Raw genomic sequence first — 22,886 nt, forward strand, 5'->3', positions numbered from 1 at the left:
AAATGGATATATATGAGTGTGGGTGAATAAAAAATATAGAGGTTATTCGATTTTTCCAAGGAGCACAGGCTCCGAAGCTAACATTTTAATGTGCCTAACCTAATTTGATTAATTAATTAATATTAAGTGCTAGCATTATGGCCAGCTTTTAAAAGCCAAACAAATGGGATTCACATCGAGATTCTATAATGATTCCAAGTATGCAGTAGCCCTAATTATTTATTTCCCATTTTTTAAATCTTAAATCATAGTGGTAATCAACTTCGTCTACCATAAATAATACAAGCATCTCCATGTCTAATTGATTCCGTACCATTTAATTCAAAATAAAATAATATTTCATAGTAGTTGATTTTGCTTACCAACTAAATTATCGATTCCATCTAATGTCAATTATTATATAGTATTCCTTTTATCCTAAAGAAGACTTACATTTTGAAATAAAATAATCACCTTAAAACGACTTATATTCTACGCCAGTGTGTGTATACACTAACGCTATGTTCAGCAACGACTTTTTAAGTGATAGTCAAAATGCTAAACGCTACTTCAAAAATTATTCAGTAACATAGCATTTAAACCAGCTATTTGACCACATAACCCTCTCGTGATTAACCAAACAATACAAATACAAGTTAAATCTAATTTTATAACTGAATCCAACATAACATCTTAAAGACACAATATTAAGTCTAAATGGACAACATACAACTCGCATTTTATTGGATGAGAACATGTTATCAAAAGATAAAACATATTGATTAGCTTAGTATCCCAACAAAGCAACAGCATTTGGAAGATTAGCATTGATTTGGTGCTTCTGAACCAGCATGCTCTCTTTTGCGACTTGATTTGTATTTTCAAATGCTTGGCTTCACGTTCAGACGAGACGCTAGCTTCTGACCCAGAGATCTGTCGCACTGCATCAATGCAAATCCAATTATAACGCATTAGAATGACGCTGCTTTTCTTTATTCAATATGATAACACCATCGCGTAGTTTGAAAATGCATTGAATTGGAAAGGAAGTTAACCTGAGTAAAGTAGTTGATCCAAATACTACAAATCTCATGTGTGACACGAGGATCAGATAAGCAACCAACAATCCGATTGAGGAATCGCTCTTGCCTGAAGGAGCACAAAGGAGATCAGCATTATAATTTATACACTAATCTTTCTTTTCAACACAAAAGCAGAAGCCTGGGTGTACCTGTCAGGAGCCCAGGATCGATATCTCTCTCCAGGTTGCTTGAAATTGTTCTCCTTTGGTATCACACACTGCATTGATGAGAAAAGAAAACAACTATCATATGCTTGTGGATACTTGCATTTTACGGGACAACGGCCCAAAACTTTTGAATTCTATTAGCTATTTTTTTTTTTTTAATTCTCAATAATGGGAAAAAAAGTGGGAATTGCAAAAGGGGAAAAAGAAAGATAAGGAAAAGGGGAAAGGAAAAAAGAGGGGAGGGGGTGGGGAGCGTCACAACTCTTGGCTGCTCAATATACACCAAAAGGTGCCATCTGATACTTCCTATATCAAGCTTCAGTTTTAAAACAAGACCCAAGGAGGAATCTAACCTTCTCACGCTTTCCACTGCATATAGTGGCCGGAAAGGGGAACGCCTCAGAATGGCGAACCGGATCGTATCTGGACGGGAAGTAATTGACCTGAGAAAAAAAGTACCATAGCACCAGATCAGAACTAGATAAATTGCAAAAGCAGAAAATATAGATGCCAAGGCAAGTCAACAAGCTTAAGACACATCACAAGCCTAAGTTGGTTGAAAAATCATTAGAGATTTTTCTATGAGGTTGGAAGGCATATTTTAAGAGTAAGCATGATGGCATTATATGATTTTACAGGAAATATTTGCAGACACAAAACAACAAAAGTTATATACCTCCTCATCCCTATGCATGAAATTCATGAAACCTTCATGGTGATTGTTATGATGAGCACACTTGGGAGCATTAACAGGGAGCTGTAGATAGTTAGGTCCAAGACGGTGCCTCTGAGTATCAGAGTAGGAAAAGATCCTAGTCTGGAGTAACTTATCCTCTGAATATGAAACACCAGGAACAACAATACCAGGGCAGAATGCAAGCATCTCATTCTCAGCAAAGAAATTATCTATGTTCTTATTCAAGACCAAGCGACCAACTGGATGCAGGGGCAGGATATCCTCAGGCCAGGTCTTGGTCACATCAAGTGGATCAAAGTCAAATCTGTCTTCATGATCTGGATCCATGGTCTGGATATAAAGCTTCCACTCTGGATAATTTCCAGCTGCAATTGAATCATATAGATCCTGGGTTGCGTGGCTATGATTGGTTCCTCCAACCTTGATTGCCTCTTCATCCAACAGACACTTCACACCACAAGTCGGTTTCCAGTGAAACTTCACATAGTGTACCTTTCCGGCCTTGTTTATTAGAGTATAGGTGTTAACACCTGAGCCTTCCATGTGCCTGTAATCTTGTGGAATACCCAAATCATCAAAGAGGAAGGTAAGCATGTGCAAGCTCTCAGGGACATGGGATAAGAAGTCAAAGATCCTCCAGCTCTCTTGGATGTGAGATTTAGGGTTGGGCTTAAAAGCATGTACCAAATCTGGGAATTTCATTCCATCACGGATGAAAAATACAGGGAAATTATTTCCCACGAGATCAAAGTTGCCCTGAGTTAACAAGAAAGAAACGACAATAAGAACATAAAAGAACACTGAAATTTAAGCCAGTAAGCTTCATACAACCAATGAACTCATGTCTTTGTAAGTGTATATTGCACCTATATAAGCCATCAAAATTCAAGCTTAAATTATTATAGGGGTAAATAAATGCAAAAGGAAAACAAAATATTTTCTTTCTAATAAAGTTATTACCAATATTCGTTAAAGCTAGGAGATAAGTTTACAGATGGTAGTTCCTGGAAGCTTTGTAAAATTTATGATGGCCAAACATTACTGGTGAATGGACATCCAAGCACAAAAAGAGCTTCTTTGCCATCTGCTATCCTCTAGTATTGCTATATCAAAGCGTCCAAGTCATATAAACCCTCACCTCTCTGGTGTAAAACTTCACTGCAAAACCTCGAGGATCCCTCAGGGTTTCTGGACTGCCACGCTCATGAATAACAGTGGAGAAACGGACAATGACAGGCGTCTGAACTCCAGGAGCTCGAAGGAAATCAGCACATGTTAGGTTAGAGATATCATGGGTCACCTCAAAGAAACCCTTTGCACTTGCTCCCCTAGCATGGACAACACGCTCTGGAATACGCTCCCTATCAAAGTTGGCAAGTTTCTCTATCAAATGATAGTCCTCAAGAAGGATTGGACCTGTTCAAAGGAGGACAAAAGGCATAGTTCAAATCTCTGGATGCTGTTTTCCAAGTCTATAGTAAAACAAAATACATTGCCAAAGAACTCAAATGAGTCCCTAAATCATATATCATATACTTAATAAATGAACGCGACATTTGACCAGAAGAAGTGCGAAAAAACAAAACACAACAAATTTGGACATTAAAAGCTAAGATGATTATGATGCTAACATAATTCTCCATTAGATAATCATATCAATAGTGCATCTATATTCAGCCAAGTTGTTTTATGTTGGCATGAAGGTGTGTGAAGAATCAAGAATCAACCTACTTTGTATGAATAATCCCACGTTCCCAACCTAAAAGGCTCAGAATCTGACTATCCAAATATGAAGAAAACAAAGATCAAAACATACAAGAATTTTGCAAATGGAGCAATTTTCTGCTGCCTCGCAGAAAATAATGGCTCAGCAATATCTAACACTTCCTTTTATAAAAAGCTGTGCAAGATATGAAATTACCAGAAGAAATTACAAACAATATTCACATTTGACATGCCAACAAACGAAGGTGAAGAACTCGGCATCCAAGGAAGTTCTTAATTGATTATTATAATTTATGGTTCTACAATTGACCCTCTCAAGCTAATACATCCCATTCGTGCGCTATTATCATACACACATCCAATCCACTCACAACATCCAGACTACGACTTGGTAATAATTAACTGAAATTTATAGTTGGTATAAAACAGCAAATAGTAATTAGGATTATAAAGTTCTTACAAATTAAAACACTTATCACTTGTTCAAAACAGATAAAGCAATATCAATTGAATCAGTACCTCTTTGTCCAACAGTCATGGAAGAGTTATTGTTCCATATTGGAGCACCGGAATTCGTGGTCCAAAAGGGCGTATCAAAAGCGCTTGAAGGACGGTTCTGTATGATCAGCATCAAAAGGAGAAGGAGCGTATAATCAGCTTATAAAACAATATTAATCAGTTCAATATCTGCTAGGTCAACAATTACACAAGTACACGATCACCAAACCCACGAAGAAGATAAAAAAACAGAGTTGCAGTCAATTTATTGGATAATAGAACCATAGTTAGTTCGATTCAACAAAGATCAAATCAAAAACCCAATAAAAAGATATGATCCTAGGCACAAAAAGAATACATTGAATCATTCAAATGAAAATTATTTGACGTGAGAAGAGAATGTATAAGTACCTTGTAGGGATCCATAGCGTAACTGAGATTTCTGATCTTTTTGATTTTTTTTGATTGAAGGGGTATAACCCAAAACAACTGATAAATGTGAAAATGGCAATCTAATCGAAGCTGCTGCAAATTGGATACTTATAAATGCTCGCTCGTGGCTTGCACATCCATTTTCTTGCGCTGCTTATCGTTATCCGCGAAAAAATAACAAAGACGGTAAATTTTTGGCAAACGAAAGAGATAATTTTAGAAATGTTGCCCTCAGGTAATTTCCCATCCCGACTTCGCGGCTTTCGCTGTCTCCCGTGATATCATGATATGCCCACCAAAGCTCAAAACTCCAAAGCCTGAGTTCTCTTAAAATCCTAATAAACACGTATATTAGATTTTAAACGCTATCTGATAAATTTGATGGAAAATTTTGTAAAACAATATTTAAAAATTTTATTTTTTAAAATTTAATTTCTCTCGATTTTATTTTCAATATGTTAACTAATATTTTATACAACGAACATAAAATCAAAAAATTATAAAAATATATTCTAAATAGGTGATTTTTGTTGCTATTTTTAAATATATTCAGATGATTGAGTAGCGATTTTTTTTTTTTTGATATTTTTTACATGTCATGCAAATAACATTTATATTCTTTATAAAAAATAAACATATTTTATTAGAAATTAATGAAAAAAAAAGGATTAAGTCACGTAAAAAATAAAATCAAAAAGTATGTCACATATGTTTTAATTAGTCTTTTTACATATTGCGAAAGATAGAAGATGGAAGACTCCGAGTTCGATTGCTCTTGACCACAAAAATTATAATAAATTTGATTAATATTATTTAAAAGAAATAATTTTCCCTTTGTAATCTCATAATATTATTTTGATTTATTGAATCTACTATAAATGAAAAATAGGTAAGTAATGATATTAAATAATAATATCATTAAGTAAAAATTTTGATTAATACATTTAATTATGATTAAAGGATTAGATATTAATTCACTTTTTTTTTTTTTTTTGTGAAGAAAGTCACTAAATAATTTTATTTAGCAAAGGATTACATATACGTCCGCGATAAATTGGAAATCCGGCGATATTTTTAATTTTTTATTTTATGGACGATGCCGCGATGGTAATAAAAGGATAATAGGGACCCACTTCATGTCATAATTTCGTTTAAGGTGAGAAGATCAAGGTTGGAGTCATAAAATAATGGATCAGGACGTCATCCATTTATGGTTCCTTATCCAAGTTTTGGAGTTTTTGCTATAACCGACTCACAGCCGCTTATGCAAGGTCACACAGACCACTGCTATTTTGACACGTCCGCATTAGAAGCCTTAAATCGTGTGCTCTAACTGATCAAGATATTTTCTTTATTTTTTATTTATTTATTTATTTTTTTTTTTTTTGAGAAAAAGGCAGAAGATAGCAGAGATAGATGTTGAAGAGAGCAGTTTTGGAATTTCACGGAGTAGAGTGTCAAAGCTGCAAATCTATGATATTGATGGAAATGATTAGAATGGGCTTCGGCCTGTGAGATGAGGTAAGCCTCAGCCCGAAATACTGAATCTCTGGGCCCATTATAAATACTGAATCTCTGTGTAATTAATAAATTTTTTTTAATTGAATAAGGTAAGAATGATGAAGGAATTCATATATGGATAAACACGAATTTTGTAGAACAAAATAATTTTTTTTTTCCATTAAACGTAGTTTCTTTTTTTGATTCAATCTTTTGCTAGTTAAGATAAGATTGTTCTACTACTATATTTGTATGGTGGAAACTTATAGTAATTTAATTACATGGATTTGATGTTCATCCTAAATTTGCTTTTTGTGGCATTTTTTAATTACACAATTAATAATAATATTCCACATTATTTAATAAAAATAATATGAAATGAAATTGAGGGATTGATGAGATTTTTTTTTCCCTAAAATTATTTTATTGGGCCCTGGCAGGCCTATAGTTCTGGGCTCACCCCTTTCTGTTTTTAGAAATTGGGCTGAAGCTTTGATTTTGTTGGTTAGATTGGTTGAATTTGAAATAATCGGTTAGGTCCAATTGATTTAAATTGTTAATTTATTTTTAACATTTTATTTTTCAAATCAATACCATATATTCTAATATTTTTTTAAAATACCATTATAAGGAATTAAAGAACGTGGTGCTATAACAGTCAGATCAGAGAAGTAAAACTCACAGGCTTGCTTGCTGCTCATGATCCAGCAGAGATGCATGAAAACTGTGGATTTGAAATAATTCAGGAACACAAACCCAGCCTCTAGCAATAATCAACAACATTGAGCTTAATCAGTGGCCAAACTCATGAAAAATGACAATGTCAACATATTTAATTTGAATTAGATACCTGATTCGATTCATCTGGTCCTGATAAGAACATCAGAATTTAGTCTGGACATCAACTGCTGAATCTAAATGTAGTAATATAATGTCAGGTTTAATAACTAGAATAACTGTAATTTCTTGAAGAACTATATCAGTCACATTTTCTTTTCTTTTTGTATGGGATGGAGAGACAAGAAGAGAAAGCGTACCTGTCGCAAATTGGTTGGAAATTGGATTGCAAATTTTTGTATGATTAGATCTTTAGCACTTGCAGCCTGAAAGTTGCAGTAGAGGTTGAGTGTTGTTGGCGCTGGATATGTAGACTATATAAATTTACCAATTTTTATTAATATTTTCTTTAAATAATTAAATTATTAATTAGCAAAGAGTATTCCTGTCAACTCACAGAAATAACACAACAAGAAAAGAAAGAACACAAAAGAGGACATTATATTATAGAGTACAGCAGCTTGGAATGCAGTAATTTTATATGAACAGGACAGCATATAAACTCTCAAGCTCTCTCATTTTATTACATATGACATAACAAAGGGGAGAAGTCTTCAATATCTAGTAGGATTATTACATCTGTCTGCAACTCAAAGGATCATCATCTCCTTTCACACTTCAAATGTTTGGCCTTACATTGAGACGGGAAGCAAGTTTTTGACCCAGAGATTGGTCGCACTGCATAAAACATTCATTTATTAATTAGCATTTGTTCATTCAAGTTATAATTTGAAAATTGAGTAAATGGAAATGGAGCTTAATTAACCTGAGACCAGTAGGAGACCCAGATTCCGCGAATCTCATGGGTGATTCGCGGGTCCGATAAGGCATTCACCAGTCGGCAGAGGAATCTTTCTTGCCTGAATTTAGATTTACAAGTTAATAAAGACAAGTTAAAATAAATTCATCTTGGATCTTGATCAATTAAGCACATATTTACCTGTCAGGTGTCCAGGATCTGTATCTTTCTCCAGGTTGCTTGAAATTGTTCTCCTTCGGTATCACACACTGCATTATTATTAAACCAAAATTATATATCTGATGATTTTAACAATTTTCATAAATTATCTAAAAAATGAGAAAAAATGAACCTTTTCGCGACGTCCGCTAATAATAGCATTAGGAATAGGATATCTCTCTGCATGGCGAACTGGATCATATCTGGATTGGAAGTAATCAATCTGACAAACACCATAGAAGCACCTAATGAGTACATAATTTATTTAAGGCTGACAATAAAATATATGTTGTGACCATATTATATATATACCTCCTCATCTCTGTGCATGAAATTCATGAATCCATCATAATGATTGTTGTGATGAGGACACTTAGGAGCATTAACAGGGAGCTGCATATAATTGGGTCCAAGACGGTGTCTTTGAGTATCACTATAAGCGAAGGTCCTAAGCTGGAATAACTTATCATTAGAATAGTGAATGCCAGGAACCACATGAGCTGGGTTAAATGCAAGCATCTCATTCTCAGCAAACCAGTTATCAATATTCCTGTTCAACACCAACCGTCCAATTGGCTGTAGAGGGAAAATGTCTTCTGGCCAGATCTTAGTCATATCAAGTGGATCGAAGTCGAATCTGTCCTCATCAGCAGGATCCATTGTCTGAATATGAAGTATCCATTCAGGATAGTTACCAGCAGCAATTGAATCGTATAAATCTTGTGTAGCGTGACTGTGGTTAGCTCCTCCAATTTTCATTGCTTCATCATCCGTCAAACACTTGACGCCGCAAGTGGGTTTCCAGTGAAATTTGACATAGGTCACTTTGCCCGCTTTGTTCAAGAAACAGAAAGTGTGAACTCCAAAGCCTTCCATGTGTCTGTAATCTTGTGGAATGCCAACATCGTCAAAGAACCAAGCGAACGTGCTCAAACTTTCAGGGTGGTGTGATAAGAAATCGAAGATCCTCCAGTACTCCTGGATATGAGACTTTGGGTTTGGCTTGAATGCATGGATCACATCAGGAAATTTTATTCCATCCCGGATGAAGAAAACAGGGAAATTGTTTCCCACAATATCGAAGTTACCCTGAGTTGAGTCAAAAAATACAAAAAAGAGCACAATTAGAAAAAGATTAACAAGTATATATCTGCTCCTATAGTGCAATAGGTCAGGAGTTTAAAGATCCGTGCAAATTAGTTGTAGAGAGACGAAACGCTAAACTGCTCATCAGGATATAAGATAAAAAGTGAAGCTCTCACCTCCCTAGTATAAAACTTGGTAGCGAAACCTCGAGGGTCTCGGAGAGTTTCAGGGCTGCCACGCTCATGGATGACAGTGGAGAAACGGACAATCACCGGAGTTTGAACTCCGGGGGCTCGAAGGAAATCGGCGCAGGTAAGATTACTGATTTCATGAGTGACTTCAAAGAAACCCTTTGCGCTCATTCCTCTAGCATGGACAACCCGCTCTGGAATTCGCTCTCTGTCAAAGTTGGCGAGTTTCTCTAACATGTGATAGTCTTCAAGGAGGATCGGACCTCTTTGTCCGACGGTCATGGAGGAGTTGTTGTTCCATACCGGAGCACCAGCGTTGGTAGTCCAGAATGGTGTATTGTGAGCGCTCGATGGACAGTGCTGTATGACCAGACATTTGTCATTTTATGTGAAAAAGGAAAACATAGGTAATAGTAAGTAATACACGTGAAATCTTAATTAAGAACTTTGTCCTAAAGATCTGAATTATATTTCACTTTATTAATTTTAACAAAGTCAAAATTTCTTATGATCATACTAAAAAATTAAGAATCAGCCCTGCTGGGTTAAATTATTATGCGATCCATTAAGCAAAATATATTATACTATATTATTGTCCGATCCAAGGTAAAATTGATGAATCAGGTGAATACAAGAACCATGAATCATTAAAAACGAGGCCGTTTTTGGTAATTTTTTCAGATCTTAAGATTTTCCAAATAAGAAAAACATTCCAGTTGATCCCCTGACTCAAAAATTGTCCATGAATTCCTCGTACGGTTCAGATAAAAAATGGTGCAAGAACATAAAAATACACAAAGACGCACTAAACAGAAACAAAAACCAGATTAATAATGTACGACGCATGGTGGATATATAAACAACATAAAGAAAATTAAAGAACAGAAATGGTACGTGAAGGGATACCTTGTAAGGATCCATAATATTGAAGAGTAGTAAAGAAAGTTTTTTTAGAGTTCTTGTTTTTCTGGGGATCAGAGTTTGAAAGAAATGGAGAACCCAAACCTCCAAATTTGAGTGAAATGGAAGTGAAGCTGCGGAAGCAGATTTATACAGGCTCGTGGCCTGCCACGGTCGCACTAGACGCCATTTTCTTGCAATGCCTGTGCTTATCACAAGCACTGTTATAATTTGTATATATTTTAAAGAACTTCACTCACTGACTCTGTAATTTTCATATATCGCCGCCATGGGTTTTCGCGAGTTTACTTTCCTTGCCGCGATATTATAATCCTATGTATAGATAATTAGATTAGGTTCGAAATAAAGCCTTTTTTCAAATTTTTAAATAACTAATTGTTTATTTTTTTTTTTTTTACATTTAATATTGATCATTTATTATTAAGATAAAAAACGAGCAATATAAGTGGGAACAATATCCCAAGTTCGAAAATAAGCCCCATGAGGAACTGATTTAGCTAATACATGAGGTATATCATTTGCTTGTCTTCTTATTCAAGCCAAGGTGACATTTGGCAATTAGACTAAAAGAAGCTTACATTCAGAAATAACTACTCCAAACTCAGACCAATCTTGGACAGAATTTCTCATAGCACAGTAAACCTGCAGACAATCTGTCTCAATTTGAATCTTCAGGCTGGAGTAGCTCGATATCAACCAAGACAACACCATTCTTAGCGCCTGAGCTTCTGCTACTGCTGGAGAAAAACAACCTTGCAATGAAGACGTTGCTGCTGATACAAACCCGCTGTTGCAATTTGAAATATCAACCAATAACTAATTGTTTATTGTTTGTTTTGGGAATATAATTTGCATCAAAGAATATCTAATTACACTAATTTTTCACAAGACACCAGATGAAAAATATATGAAAATTAGATGTAATGTAATATAATAGAATTAAAATATAAAGAGAAATTAATTTATTTTAAAAAATATAAAAACAGACTAATTATATTTTTCAAATCATAAAAGCCGTAAGTATAAATGAAAGCTCAAGATTATTTAGATATGAGTTTCTGATAAAGGAAGAATTTGCTTTCAATATAACTGCAGATGAAACGACAACATTTTACCTCTTCCAGTAAAATTTTTACCTCTTCAGTAAAATTTTAAGTTACGTAACTTAATTATGCTTTTTTGTTATCTGTCTTGTTCGAGAGAGACCGCATGAGTAGTGACAACGAAATGATTGAAATTATCTTACCAAACGATGCAACGCGTAAAAAACGGAAAACCAACTTTTTTTTAACTTTTTTAATATTTTATTATACGAATAAATTATTATGAATATTTATTCATAAATTTAATTAAATGCTTATGAACTTTTTTTTTTCAGTTGAGAACAGATTTAAATTTGATTTTTTTTTATTTTCAGACAAAATTGTGGTTTCTTTTTTCAATTAAATTATATTTTTAAATAATATGTAACTTTTATTTTATTTTTCTGTTTTTATAATTTTGAATAATTTTTTTAATAATAAATTACAAAAATTATCATTTTCAATATGAAATTCATTATTAATAATTTCATACCGGTTCGTATTTATGAGTATATTAATAAGAATGATACATCTACATAAAAATGCATTTAGTAATTCTCCTCATGATTCGGGAGAAATTGAAAATGCCGTGGTCATTTTTATTTTCTTATTTTGTGGATGATGCTAAAAACTCTAGGGACCTACGACTTATACATATAGTAATAATTTAATGAATAAATAACTATTTAATCCCTCAAATTTGATTATAATTATAAATTAATCCCTCTTATTTAGTAAGTGTATTTATTAATTTTTAAAGTTTAATGTCATTAAACTAAAGGGACTAAACAGAAATTCAATAGTAAATATGAAGGAACCAAATAATTAAATACAAATTGTATTTAATACCTTAAAATGACATATTTTCGATGAAAGGACTGAATTAATGTGTATTTATCAAATATAAGAGGTGAATTGTATTTATAACTAAATTTAAGGGACTAAATAATTATTTCTCCATATATAATTGAAGTTGAGAAAGACAACCCTATAGTGGGGAAGGGCAAAAACGAAACGTAGTGCAAATAATTCAAAGTGATCTGTCCTTATCAAAGCTATCGTTTGGTTAAAATTACCTAATAGCATGAACATGAAATATCTATGATTGTGGTTATTATAATTTTGGCAATAATTATTTTCATATTTTTAACTATTAAATATGTGTTTAATTGAAGAAATTTTATAAGCTTGTTCTATAATTTTTTTTTTTTATATAAATTGAAATATTTTATGAATGAAAGTGTTGAAAATATTAAAATAAAATTAAAAATATGAAAAAATACGGGATACATTTATGCAATTAGCAAAAGAGTGTGGCAAATGAAAGTCACAAGTCAGAACCACTTGAGAATGCAAAGTTACATCTTCCATGGAGAGATATTCAAACACGTGCGTTGCAGGCAGGAAAAATGGCAGTGGGTTATTATCACAACAAGATAGTAGATAAGATCTTGTAGTGTCATCCATCCCTAATAAAATTCAAAGGAGAAATGTTATTTAATTATTTTTTATGACAAAATTATTGGTATTGTTATTATGATAATATTATAAATTCGAGAATCATTCAAAGTTGAATTATTGAACAAGGGAAGAAAAAGGAAAGGAATTTTGGAATCATACGAGAGAAAAAGAGAGAGAAAGCAGCAAGTGCAAGTTGCTTTGATGATAACCATTAAAATGGGGATCAATAGCGACAAAAAGGAGACATCTCTCTCTGTCTTTCTCTCTTCACATGGCCATGGTCCATCCTTGTGTGTAAATGGGGCTTTTTTTTTTTTTGGGAGATAGTGTAAATTGAGCTTTAGTTTTATGCTTTCGTTAGGAAGTTGAAATTGTAAGGTGCAGTGTCGAATCAAAGTAAACATGTTCGCGAGCCGCGGAATCAACCGCTAAAGATAATTATTTCATTACTGATTATTTGCCTAGGGTTCTTTCTTTCTTTTTGTTCTTTCCCTACGTAAAAATAAATTGAAGTTTTTATGTTAATTGATTACTGGTTGACAGCTTTTATGTTAATTGAAGTTTTTGGCAGTTGCATAGCATACGGACACGAGAGTTATTTGCAAATTCATGGAAGCAGCGGGCAGTATGAAGAGAGTTGGGAGTTGGTACTTATTCATGGGCATGGATGAAAATATTTATATTTTTGTATTCAATAATTTAATAAGTAGAATATAGCGGTGCAAATATTAAAATTGGAACTTATCCCTCTAATTTTTTAAATTTTTTTTCCAACATATCAAATAGCATATGGAAAGGATACAGCTCTCTTAATCAAAATATTGAGTGTTAAATTTTCGTGAATATAGAAAAATCCGTTGAAATAATTTCCCTTATTGATTTGCCGACGTAAATAAAATTAGGCTAATCCTATATACTAGAGATAGCTGTGATGTAAAAGAAAAATAGCATATACTTTAGTTTTAGATAAAATTCAAAAAATTACAGAAAGGAAGAATAGCTAGGAATCAATAATATAAAAAGGAATATTCTTTATATTGAAGAATTTTCAAACTTACTAGTAAGACTTATGAGATTATAAAATATTTAAGGCAAAAAATACCGTGTTCACTAATAGCTCAATCACGTGGCAATTTGATAAATATAAGACATCATTTCTAATGCTTCGGTCATTTCTCATTCAATTCAAGCATATCAAATGTCTCTATCTCAATCTTTGAAACGACACAAACCAACAATCGACTGGCTCGTTAGCGTAATAAACGGGTTGCTGCCTTGATTTTTAACTTTGGTCGTGTGGTAGAACTAGGGCTAGGATTAGGATCGTGATTGATCGGTAATTTGAGCTAATGCGCATTTATTTGTCAAACTTTATCGTATTTAACAAGTCGCACAGTTGATTATTACTTGCGAGATTTAAGAAGAAACGTGGCATGTGATAGTGATCTGCCTTTTTTGTTTAGGTTTCGTATTGGTTGGTTGGTTGGTCCCATTATGAACTCTCCGGTCCAATCCACAAAGAGTTGATCCTTCAATTATTTTGGTCCCATCTAATAATTCCAACTGCTCATAGTGGAGAGCAAGTCTCTCGGACCCAGATCTGCAAACATATTAACATTAATACATCCTAACTTGATTTTTGTAAAAGCAAATTAAATAAATCTCTCTTTCTGAAGAAAAATGTGGGGGAGAGAGCAAAGTAAACCAGATAATATTCTGCAAAAGTATTTCCACAGCAGCATGAATGTGTCCTGCAGTGGCTCTCAGTGCTTGAATGTTTTCCTGTGCGTTACAGACTTGCTCTCGTGGAACTACAAAAGGGACCAATTAATAGGAATTGGAAGATAATATTAGCTCCAATAAAGTGATTGTAATGGAGAATGACACAAGCAAGTGTCAAAACAAACCACTTGCGGTGTTAGAAACAGTCCGACTGACGGAACCAACTGAATTAAACAAGTCGGCCAATGAATTCACTGCTGCACTATTTGGGTTTCCTGCAGTCAAAGTTCTTCAAGACATCATCATCATGAAATGAGTGATAACATGTTCATGTTGGTAAATTTTTCTCCGGGGAGGGTAGGGCCAGTTGGCTAATCATTTCCAAATACCTGTTGCTCCAGAGGTACGACACTGTCCCCTATGGTAAACCAACGGAATAATCAAACTAAAGAATTCCTCCACATGATGTGAAAACAAATAAAAATTCTCAGGATAGTAAGAAAATCACAATTTTTACTTGTATGTATTTTACTTGCATAAAAAACAAAGGAATAAAAACATTATATCTACACATGTTTTCCACACAAGAAAAAAATACAGGAGATATGAAATGCATGGAAAGGAACTTACGGGGTTGATTGCTGCTCAGTAAGCAGAGAGAAAGAATATCGTTCAAAAGGCAGTTCTTGCTGCAAAAAGGAAGAGAATTTTATTTTTATAATATAATGCGACAGAAAGTCAGGAGGCAATAACTGTGAATCACTTGAACGTTAAGAACAAAAGCTAGGTTAGGAAGTCGATACATCACGCATAGAAAGCTGTTCAACCAATCTTCTGGCAGAAAATATGCCAAATAAAAAAACTTAAATATCCCTGCATCAATTATTTCTTAGGCAAAGAGAGATGGACCAGCAATTAAGGACTTGAACTTAATTGAGGATCATAATCAAGCAACCATCTAGCCTCTAGAAACAATCAAACAATTTGAGCTCAATGCCAAACCCTCGGGAAGGAAGTCTATAACTGGTCAGCATAAACAACGTAGTAGATAGTTAGATACCTGGTTTGTCACATCCAGATCAGAAAGGAAGCTTTGTATGGGATTACCCACGAACTGACTCAGTCGAAAAGAATCCAGCACATCATTGGTGGCAGGCCCTGTTTCAGCCCTAGTGGGATATGCTCCTATAGTTGTATTTGTCTGAATACCATCATTTGCTGGATCCAAACCTAAAATTAGGGATAACGATAAACATCCAACTCCAGCCGTACTTTATGAAGTAAACAAAGGAGAAGGAATAGCTGTTTCTTAAAATTTCAGCATGAACTGAATGTTTAACGGACTTTTCAAGGTTCTGACAATCATAACCAAATGGTAAGAGTTTCAGGAAAGAGCATGCCAAGAACAATTAAGGTAAAAGATTTCCCAAGGCAACAGCTCAGATTTTTGTCCCACCACTTCTGCTGGAAGCATTTTCCTAACCTCTCCAATCTCAGATAAGCTTCCACTGTACCAACACACAATTGAATATAATCTTAACTCCAATCCTGTGAAACACTAAGACACAATCTGACTAATAGAACATGCCCAAAATTGTGCTGCAGCCAGAAATGGACAAGAGTTTGCTGTTCTAAAAACATCACTGGAACCCAGCATTAGTAAGTGAACAAACATTTCACACTTGAAAATCACCATTAGGAAGGTGATATATGACATCATAGAAATTCAGTACTTCAGAAAATTGACAAACCACAGTCCATAGAAGAATCATACTCGGTATCTAATGTTTAACAGTCAAACATACACAAATCTTTAGTTTAAAAGAGAGAAGAGGGGGCGGGGGGGGGGGGGGGGGGGGTGGGGGGTGGGAAGAGCATGCAACAGTTTTGAATGAATGTTTAAATATGCAGAGATGTGTTTCTGAACATATAATTATCTTCAAAGCTCTCAAGTTCAAAAATAAGAATTTGCAGATTCATTCGTCAGTTACCCAGTGTTTCAGTCTAAAGCATGTTGAAGGGTGAAAGCATACCTGTAGATTGTGTCCATAGATTGGCAAATGGATGACCCCTTCCACGTCTTCTGAGAAGAGCTGTAAATGGGTTTACAGCTGAGTGATTTCCAGTCTCCCTGGCAACAGGTGTTGCATTAAGAATTGGCTCCTGCACATTGTGATGCATTGGCCTAAGCATGTTCAATCCCTCCGTAGATTCATAGTTGCTCATGAAACTGTCACAATGGATGATCTCCCTTATTAGTTCAGGGTTCCTGGTCATTTCCATTATTCGTTGTTGGAGACCTATATGATCATTCAGTACGTGAGAAAATTTAGGGTTCCAGTCCACGAATTCACGTGTCAGAGGATTGCTCATCATCATGCATTGAATCACGTATGGATCATTCATTAGGCTCTCAAAAGCAGGTGTTCCTGATAATATGCCATCCAAAAAGTTAGGATTCTGCATTTGCTCGAATCGAGAAAGTTCCGTATCAAAGTCAGAGGCTCCTTGTCCATCAAACTCATTAACACCGAGTATAGGGAATGGTGATGCTCCCAAATCACCTGGACTGTTGTTGTGGTTCAGACCTCCAACACCTGGATTGGCATTTCCAATGACACTAGTTGGTGAATCTGACACAAAACTGCGAATCATATGAACAGCATGCTTTTCCTGCAAACCTGTATAAATCAATATCAATGAATTATCAGTTCTTCAGAATAGATTATATACAAAATAGAAAAGTTTTTGAACTTGGACCTACTATTTTCCCACTATATCCCACTGTGTAAAGGAAGTTACTGAAACTTAGACCAACCCACACGCTTATATTTCTCAATGTCAACTTGCTATTGAAGTTCAATTCACAGGAAAATACAAAAGCTCAAATATACCATTAAATGAACAATGTGAGACAAACAGTTCAGTGCAATTTGCTAAATAGCGTGGACAAGTAGAAGTGCACAGAGGAACCCAGCCACAACGAAACAGTTCCACACATAGACGTTCCTTCAACAGACAGCTTCTTCTCAAAGTCTAAGAGACCAAATAAAAATATCCAGAACGGGTTGACAATCAGTGGCAATAGAATCCAAAATATATATTTCTTACAGTTATAACTAACATACTGTTAGGATTTACTGAAAAACGCTTCAACTTTTTTTCTTCCATTTTATCGCCTTGAACGAACACATTTGGGAGGACATCAAGAATTTCTCTCTCTTTCTAAATGAATTTCCCTGATCGACAATATATCAAAGTGCATAATTCAACTGGCTTAGTTATAATTGCTGATTTTTTCGTGTCTTCTAAATTAAGAAAAAAAACCTAAATCAATTTGTCCTCCTGCTCGTTTCACAGCGACAGAGATGCTACAGGACAGGTAATTTGTCTACGACGCCGATTTTGTAATTCTAATTTAGCCACTACAATTTCAGCAATCTGGAAAAAAAAGCACATAGGATCAAACCGGAGACACACACTTCATTCCTCTGCTCGTTAAAGGAAATAAAAGAAAGCGCGCACCGTAACTAGCTAGGTTTTGATCGTCCTTCAGGATTCGGCCATTGTAAATCAAGCGTTGCTGTTTAGCTGGCACATCGCATTTCTGAGCAATGACTACTTTGAATTCCTCAACGGTGGATTCGAATCCAGTTAGCACCGTAAACTTGGACCCGTCAGAGCATTGGATACTGATTGAGACTCTTTTTACGGATCCTGCACCAGAAACCGATGATTCGCCGTCCAAATTTCCTCCGGCTGCGCCCATACTATAACACTTCCTAAACCTCATTCTAGGTCGCGATACAGAGAGAGATTTACAAGCACTGTCTCAAATAAGAATCGAGCGGATTCTGACGAGTAAATGGGTGAGGATTTACACGGAGAAGCAAGCAATGTACTATGGCTATACATTACAAATGCGCGCGCCACTGTACTATAACTCCACGACAAAACGGGCAACTAGGAAGGCGCAATGCAAAAATTACAAAATGACCTTAGAGGATAATCGCCCCCAGCATCTTGAGAACGACATCGTTTCCGTGTCACCGTTAAATGTGTACCAAGCTTAGTGGACAGAATTCTTTTAACTCCTCACTGTTTCTTATGTTAACAAAAATGTACAAAATATTGGATAATTAGCCTGTGCTAAATCAATTTACAGTAGATAGTACCAAGCTCTTTCAGAGAAAAAAAAAAAAAAAGGAAAGGAAAACAAAAGGCACAGAATCAATGTACATAGTGTGAAAATAACAAGAATATGAAGATATGTAATCAATGGTCAAAAAGAGAGGTAGAAGATTGGATTTAATCATATCCTATCAAATTTGCTCAGTCTTGGTCATAAGTTGTAAAAGAGCATTTGCCTTTCTCTGAGCTCTATTGGTTCCACTATTTTTTAACTCTACTAAATGCTCGTATACACCAAATTGAAGTGCTGCAAGTATGAAAGATGAGTTGTTTGATCCCAACTCAAGAAGAACTGATGTTGCACATTCCTTGTTCTTGGAGGTGCCATCTTTAATAAATTCTACAAGGATTTCAATGAAAGATAATTGCCCTATCGCGCTTCGCCCTTCTGGATGTGATACTAGAAGTAAAAAAATGGAGAGGGCTTCATCAACCATACCCAAGTTTTTGTCATTCAGCAATTGGAGCAAAGGTGGAATAATGCCAGCATCTATGGCTCTCCCCTTGTTAGAATGGTTGAGAGATAAGTTAAATAATGCAGTGGCAGCATCTTTTTTACCTCTTACTGTCCCATGCTTTAACAAGAACACTAATGGTGGAATCCCATTAGATAAGCCCACAGCTATTTTGTTATCATCTAGCATTGATAAGCTGAACAAAGCTGCTGCAGAGTTCTCTCTAGCCTCAGTACTTCCATTCTGCAGAACTTCTATGATAGCTGGAATGGCTCCTTCATCAGCTATATATCTCTTGTTGGTCTCATCAATTGATAAGTTTAACAGAGCTGTTACTGCGTGCTCTTGGAGTTTAGAGTCTGGGTAGGAAAGAATCCGAACTAGTGGCCGTATACCTCCATTGGTGGCAATCAAGATTCTGTTTTCCGGATTCTCTTTTGAGAGCATGCGAATCTTTCTCACAGCCTTTCTTTGCAGTTCCAAATGATTAGAAGATAGATCATTAACCAGAGAGTATATATCCTCAGCAGGCCCAGAGTTCTCAGAAGAAGCATTGTTATTTTTGTTGGGGAGGAAAAATTTGTTCTCCTCACACCATTGCAAGATAAGGTTTTTAAGAGCGAAGTTTGGTGCAACTGATAAATGAGCCAGAGTTTGTCTTGTCTTTGGGCAGGTCCGGTGATTGGAATGAAACCATTTCTGTATGCTTTCCCGCTCATAAGTCTATGGTGGATCACAAAGAGAGAAAAAAAAATCATAAATTACTTCCTCAGTATTTAGAAAAATAAGTCAAATAGATAAATTCAAAGGAGACAATTGATCATTAAACTTTGTCTACTATATACATATATAGGTCTTAAAAGTTCTAAAGCTGATTCCAAGAACCGAAATTCTTGAGAATTTCCTTGTGGAACATGAGGAATTACCTGTCCAGAAGCAACAATAACTGGATCTGTCATTATTTCTAGTGTGATCGGGCAGAGGAATTCATGAGGAATGACTACAGATGCGCACTTCTGCAATTTAGGGATAACAGGATTATGTAGAACATCGGTTATTTCCATTCCTATAACCTGTTTGAATTTGTTCAAAAGATCAATTATTTGCTCAACGTTATCTCCATTAGGGCCTCTTTCTTTAACTAGATTTCTTATGGCTAAAGTTTCATTATTCAGGTCATCAACAGTGTGTAAATCCAGCTTTTTGGCTAGCCTTTCTAATATAGCAATGTCAGCATTCCTGTCATCCTCTTTGGATAGTACCACCATCATGTCCATGGCGAGTTCTATATCCTGAGTATCTGTTCTTCCCTTTGCTCGTCTAAGGTGCACTCGCATGAGCTCTACCTGATAAACAATGTGAATATGACTTGATGCATTTTTATGATATTAATTAATACAAAGAAAAAACTTGCAGAAATGTAAATGAAATGATGCTGCTAAAAAACTTCAGGTTAAGACTTCATTTCCCTGCAACATTCATTTTCACTCCATCCAACAACGGTTACACCTCTATAGAGGCTTATATTATTTCAGAAAAAAAAAGAGAAAGAACTTAAATTTATTTTTCTCTATCAAAAATTAGCTTGTGTTAAGGAAGATTGTAAAAACAAATATGTTTCGAATTCTTGCGATAGGAATCTGGAAAATGGCACCAGTAGCGATGAAATAATTCACTGCAAGGTTAAGAAATACTAATAGAAATGACCTAAGCTTTTCCTCTTACTTTCCTCGTTGATTAAATTAAAAAAAAAAAAAAAAAAGGACTGATATGGAATGTGCAGAAGCAGCAATTTTCAGCATCAATTGTTAGTTAGAGCACAAAAGCTAGACAATTTTCACACACCAAAAAGAAAAAGAAAAAAATAATCTTGTATTGAAATGAAAAAATTTATGAAGGGACATATATACCTGTTCTTTAACCTCATCAGAAATCCCGAGTTCATCAAAAGGCACACTTTCTAGAGCATGGCACAGTCTTTCATTCACTGCGCGAAATCTCATCATAATAGCCTCGCTCTCCACAGACTGAGATAAAAATAGATCAGAGTATAAATTAATGCCCGGAAGAAAGGGGGGAAAAGGAAAATTCTTCAAAATTCAAAAATTCTAACCAGATGAATCTTGCTTCCCTCATTGCACACTTTGAGCAGCCTCTTTGCCATAATAAACGCCTTCTTCAAATTACACAAACAAGTAATGCCCTTGCTGCCAATTGGTCCACTGAAGTCCCTGATCTCCTCTACTAATGGCAACAGAAGTTTCATTCGCCTAACTAGGCCAAAGCAGTCTTTCCTATGCGATCTTCGGTAATCTCCAAGCTGAGCAACTGATTCAACCAGGCTCGTTATTTCTTGAATAAGATCAGTTTCACCTCGTGGGCTTGATTCATTCGATTCAAATCCATCTCCTCCTCCACCCAAGTTTTCTTCTCCTTCTCCACCCATGGCCAATCACTGCCTGCTATTTGAACTGAGAAATGTAGAAGCTTCCAGGGCTTTGGTTATGTATAAATGTAGGGAATTTGATTTGGATTCTTTTAATTTTATGAAGAGAAAAATGCAATTCCAAAATTAATGTGGACGAGGGAAGATGAACTTGCAGAGATCGAAACCCTAACCCTAATCTTCATGAATTCTACTATTGCCTGTTTCTTTGATGGATTTCAAGCTCTTCGCGGGCTTTCCGGGCTTATGGTTCTCAAATTAGCTAGATACTAATTTGAAAGTTAGTTACTTCGTAACGGACATCTTGGCACAGATTGGAAATCTTTTAGCGGTTTTAAGACACCATTTGTTTTTTTGGGAATTTGTGTTTTTTCATTTCCTTTTTTCTTTCTCACTAAAATTTCCACCATTGTTCCTCTAGAAAAATTTGTCCACCATCACATTTTTTTTTTCTTCTTTAAGGGAACAATCACAATGATTTAAACTTCAACTTATGATTGAATTAAAAAAAAAAATCTATTTTTAATTACTTGTAATAATTATTTTTAGATATATAACTTTTCATTGTATTCTACTTTTAATTGCTATTATTTTAAATATATTGGATATTAGAACAAATGATTTATATAATCGACTTTTCCTAGTTTGCGAGTAATACTTAATTATGACTATTGTATCTTTAAATATCTATTTGAAAATAAAACGTATATTTCTCGTACCGTTATTTACTTAATTCATTTTGTATAAATTAAAAATATTTAAAAATAATAAGTTAAAAATCATTCATCACCTATGATGTGAGATTAACACTCAATCACTAAATAAATTTGATTGTATTATATTTTAATGATAATTATTAATATGGACAACATTGGAAATCAAGAACATTTGATACTACTTGATAACATATATTAAAAAGTTTCATGTAGATTCTTTATTTTATTGTTCTTATTATTTTGATTGGCAGTTCTTTATTATTCTTAATTAGTAATTAAACTTTTCTTGTACTTAAGAAGTACAGGACGAGCCACTCACTAAGAATGGTTCTATAATTAATTAATTAAATGTTCACCTCAGAATAAGAAATTGTTCAGTATAATTAACAATCACATGTTTACGATATATTAAAATATAACTTAATAGTAAATACATATATACAATCTGATAATAAATTTAGATTCGAATTTCTCTTCTAAAATTCGAAAAAAAAAAAATCACATGTTTTCGAGTTTCCGACATCAACGCTTCCGTATACGCTTCAAATAGAGTAAAAATTAAAAAAAGAATCAACACCAACAAAAAAGAGGGGAAAAGAATACTAAAGAAATGAAGTTTGAATACAGTCAAGATGGTTGCCAAAACGACAGAATTCAAGGCTATTTTTAATTAATGCTTTAATGGTATTTTTTGATTTCTAATTTTTCTAATAATATTTAATTAACCACTTATTACAAAT

General features: G+C 34.6%; 4 protein-coding genes and 1 long non-coding RNA gene across 10 annotated transcripts; all 5 read right to left on the reverse strand.

Moving 5' to 3' along the window:
• Nucleotides 1–629: 629 nt before the first annotated feature.
• LOC105635226 (catalase isozyme 1) lies at nt 630–4,715 on the reverse strand. The gene is made up of 8 exons (XM_012218258.4): nt 4,560–4,715; nt 4,170–4,266; nt 3,064–3,341; nt 1,905–2,681; nt 1,582–1,671; nt 1,211–1,278; nt 1,035–1,128; nt 630–920 (listed from the first exon to the last, which is right to left on the reverse strand). The coding sequence occupies exons 1-8, from the start codon at nt 4,572–4,574 to the stop codon at nt 861–863; spliced, it is 1,479 nt and encodes a 492-aa protein (XP_012073648.1). The 5' UTR covers nt 4,575–4,715; the 3' UTR covers nt 630–860.
• Nucleotides 4,716–4,773: 58 nt separating this feature from the next.
• LOC149493401 (uncharacterized) lies at nt 4,774–7,258 on the reverse strand. The gene is made up of 4 exons (XR_016322701.1): nt 7,118–7,258; nt 6,931–6,994; nt 6,763–6,843; nt 4,774–4,915 (listed from the first exon to the last, which is right to left on the reverse strand). It is a non-coding gene; the product is annotated as an uncharacterized LOC149493401 (long non-coding RNA).
• Nucleotides 7,259–7,341: 83 nt separating this feature from the next.
• On the reverse strand, nt 7,342–10,171 carry LOC105635227 (catalase isozyme 2). Its single transcript, NM_001306023.1, is given in 7 exon segments — nt 7,342–7,595; nt 7,684–7,777; nt 7,858–7,925; nt 8,009–8,098; nt 8,188–8,964; nt 9,138–9,512; nt 10,059–10,171. Coding segments are annotated over 7 exon segments (1,479 nt in total). The 5' UTR covers nt 10,074–10,171; the 3' UTR covers nt 7,342–7,535.
• A 3,617-nt stretch (nt 10,172–13,788) lies between these two features.
• LOC105635228 (ubiquitin domain-containing protein DSK2a) lies at nt 13,789–18,271 on the reverse strand. 6 transcript variants are annotated; one of them, XM_012218260.4, is made up of 8 exons: nt 17,864–18,271; nt 16,372–17,019; nt 15,399–15,568; nt 14,969–15,027; nt 14,728–14,756; nt 14,524–14,613; nt 14,322–14,427; nt 13,789–14,216 (listed from the first exon to the last, which is right to left on the reverse strand). In XM_012218260.4, coding segments are annotated over exons 1-8 (1,371 nt in total). In that variant the 5' UTR covers nt 18,132–18,271; the 3' UTR covers nt 13,789–14,215. The 6 variants fall into 6 exon arrangements, 5 of the variants coding, with proteins under 5 accessions (XP_012073650.1, XP_020535473.1, XP_020535472.1 ...); XM_020679814.3 differs by having other exon boundaries at nt 13,789–14,427; nt 15,399–15,556; XM_020679813.3 differs by having other exon boundaries at nt 13,789–14,427.
• On the reverse strand, nt 17,428–21,798 carry PUB15 (Plant U-Box 15). The gene is made up of 4 exons (XM_012218469.4): nt 21,098–21,798; nt 20,895–21,011; nt 19,911–20,330; nt 17,428–19,707 (listed from the first exon to the last, which is right to left on the reverse strand). Exons 1-4 carry the CDS (start codon nt 21,428–21,430, stop codon nt 18,661–18,663), a joined length of 1,917 nt encoding a protein of 638 aa, XP_012073859.1. The 5' UTR covers nt 21,431–21,798; the 3' UTR covers nt 17,428–18,660.
• Nucleotides 21,799–22,886: the final 1,088 nt, after the last annotated feature.

This window comes from Jatropha curcas, chromosome 9 (genome assembly GCF_041381405.1).
Source record: "Jatropha curcas cultivar XTBG-Jc1 chromosome 9, XTBG_Jcur_1.0, whole genome shotgun sequence".
NCBI lineage: Eukaryota > Viridiplantae > Streptophyta > Magnoliopsida > Malpighiales > Euphorbiaceae > Jatropha > Jatropha curcas.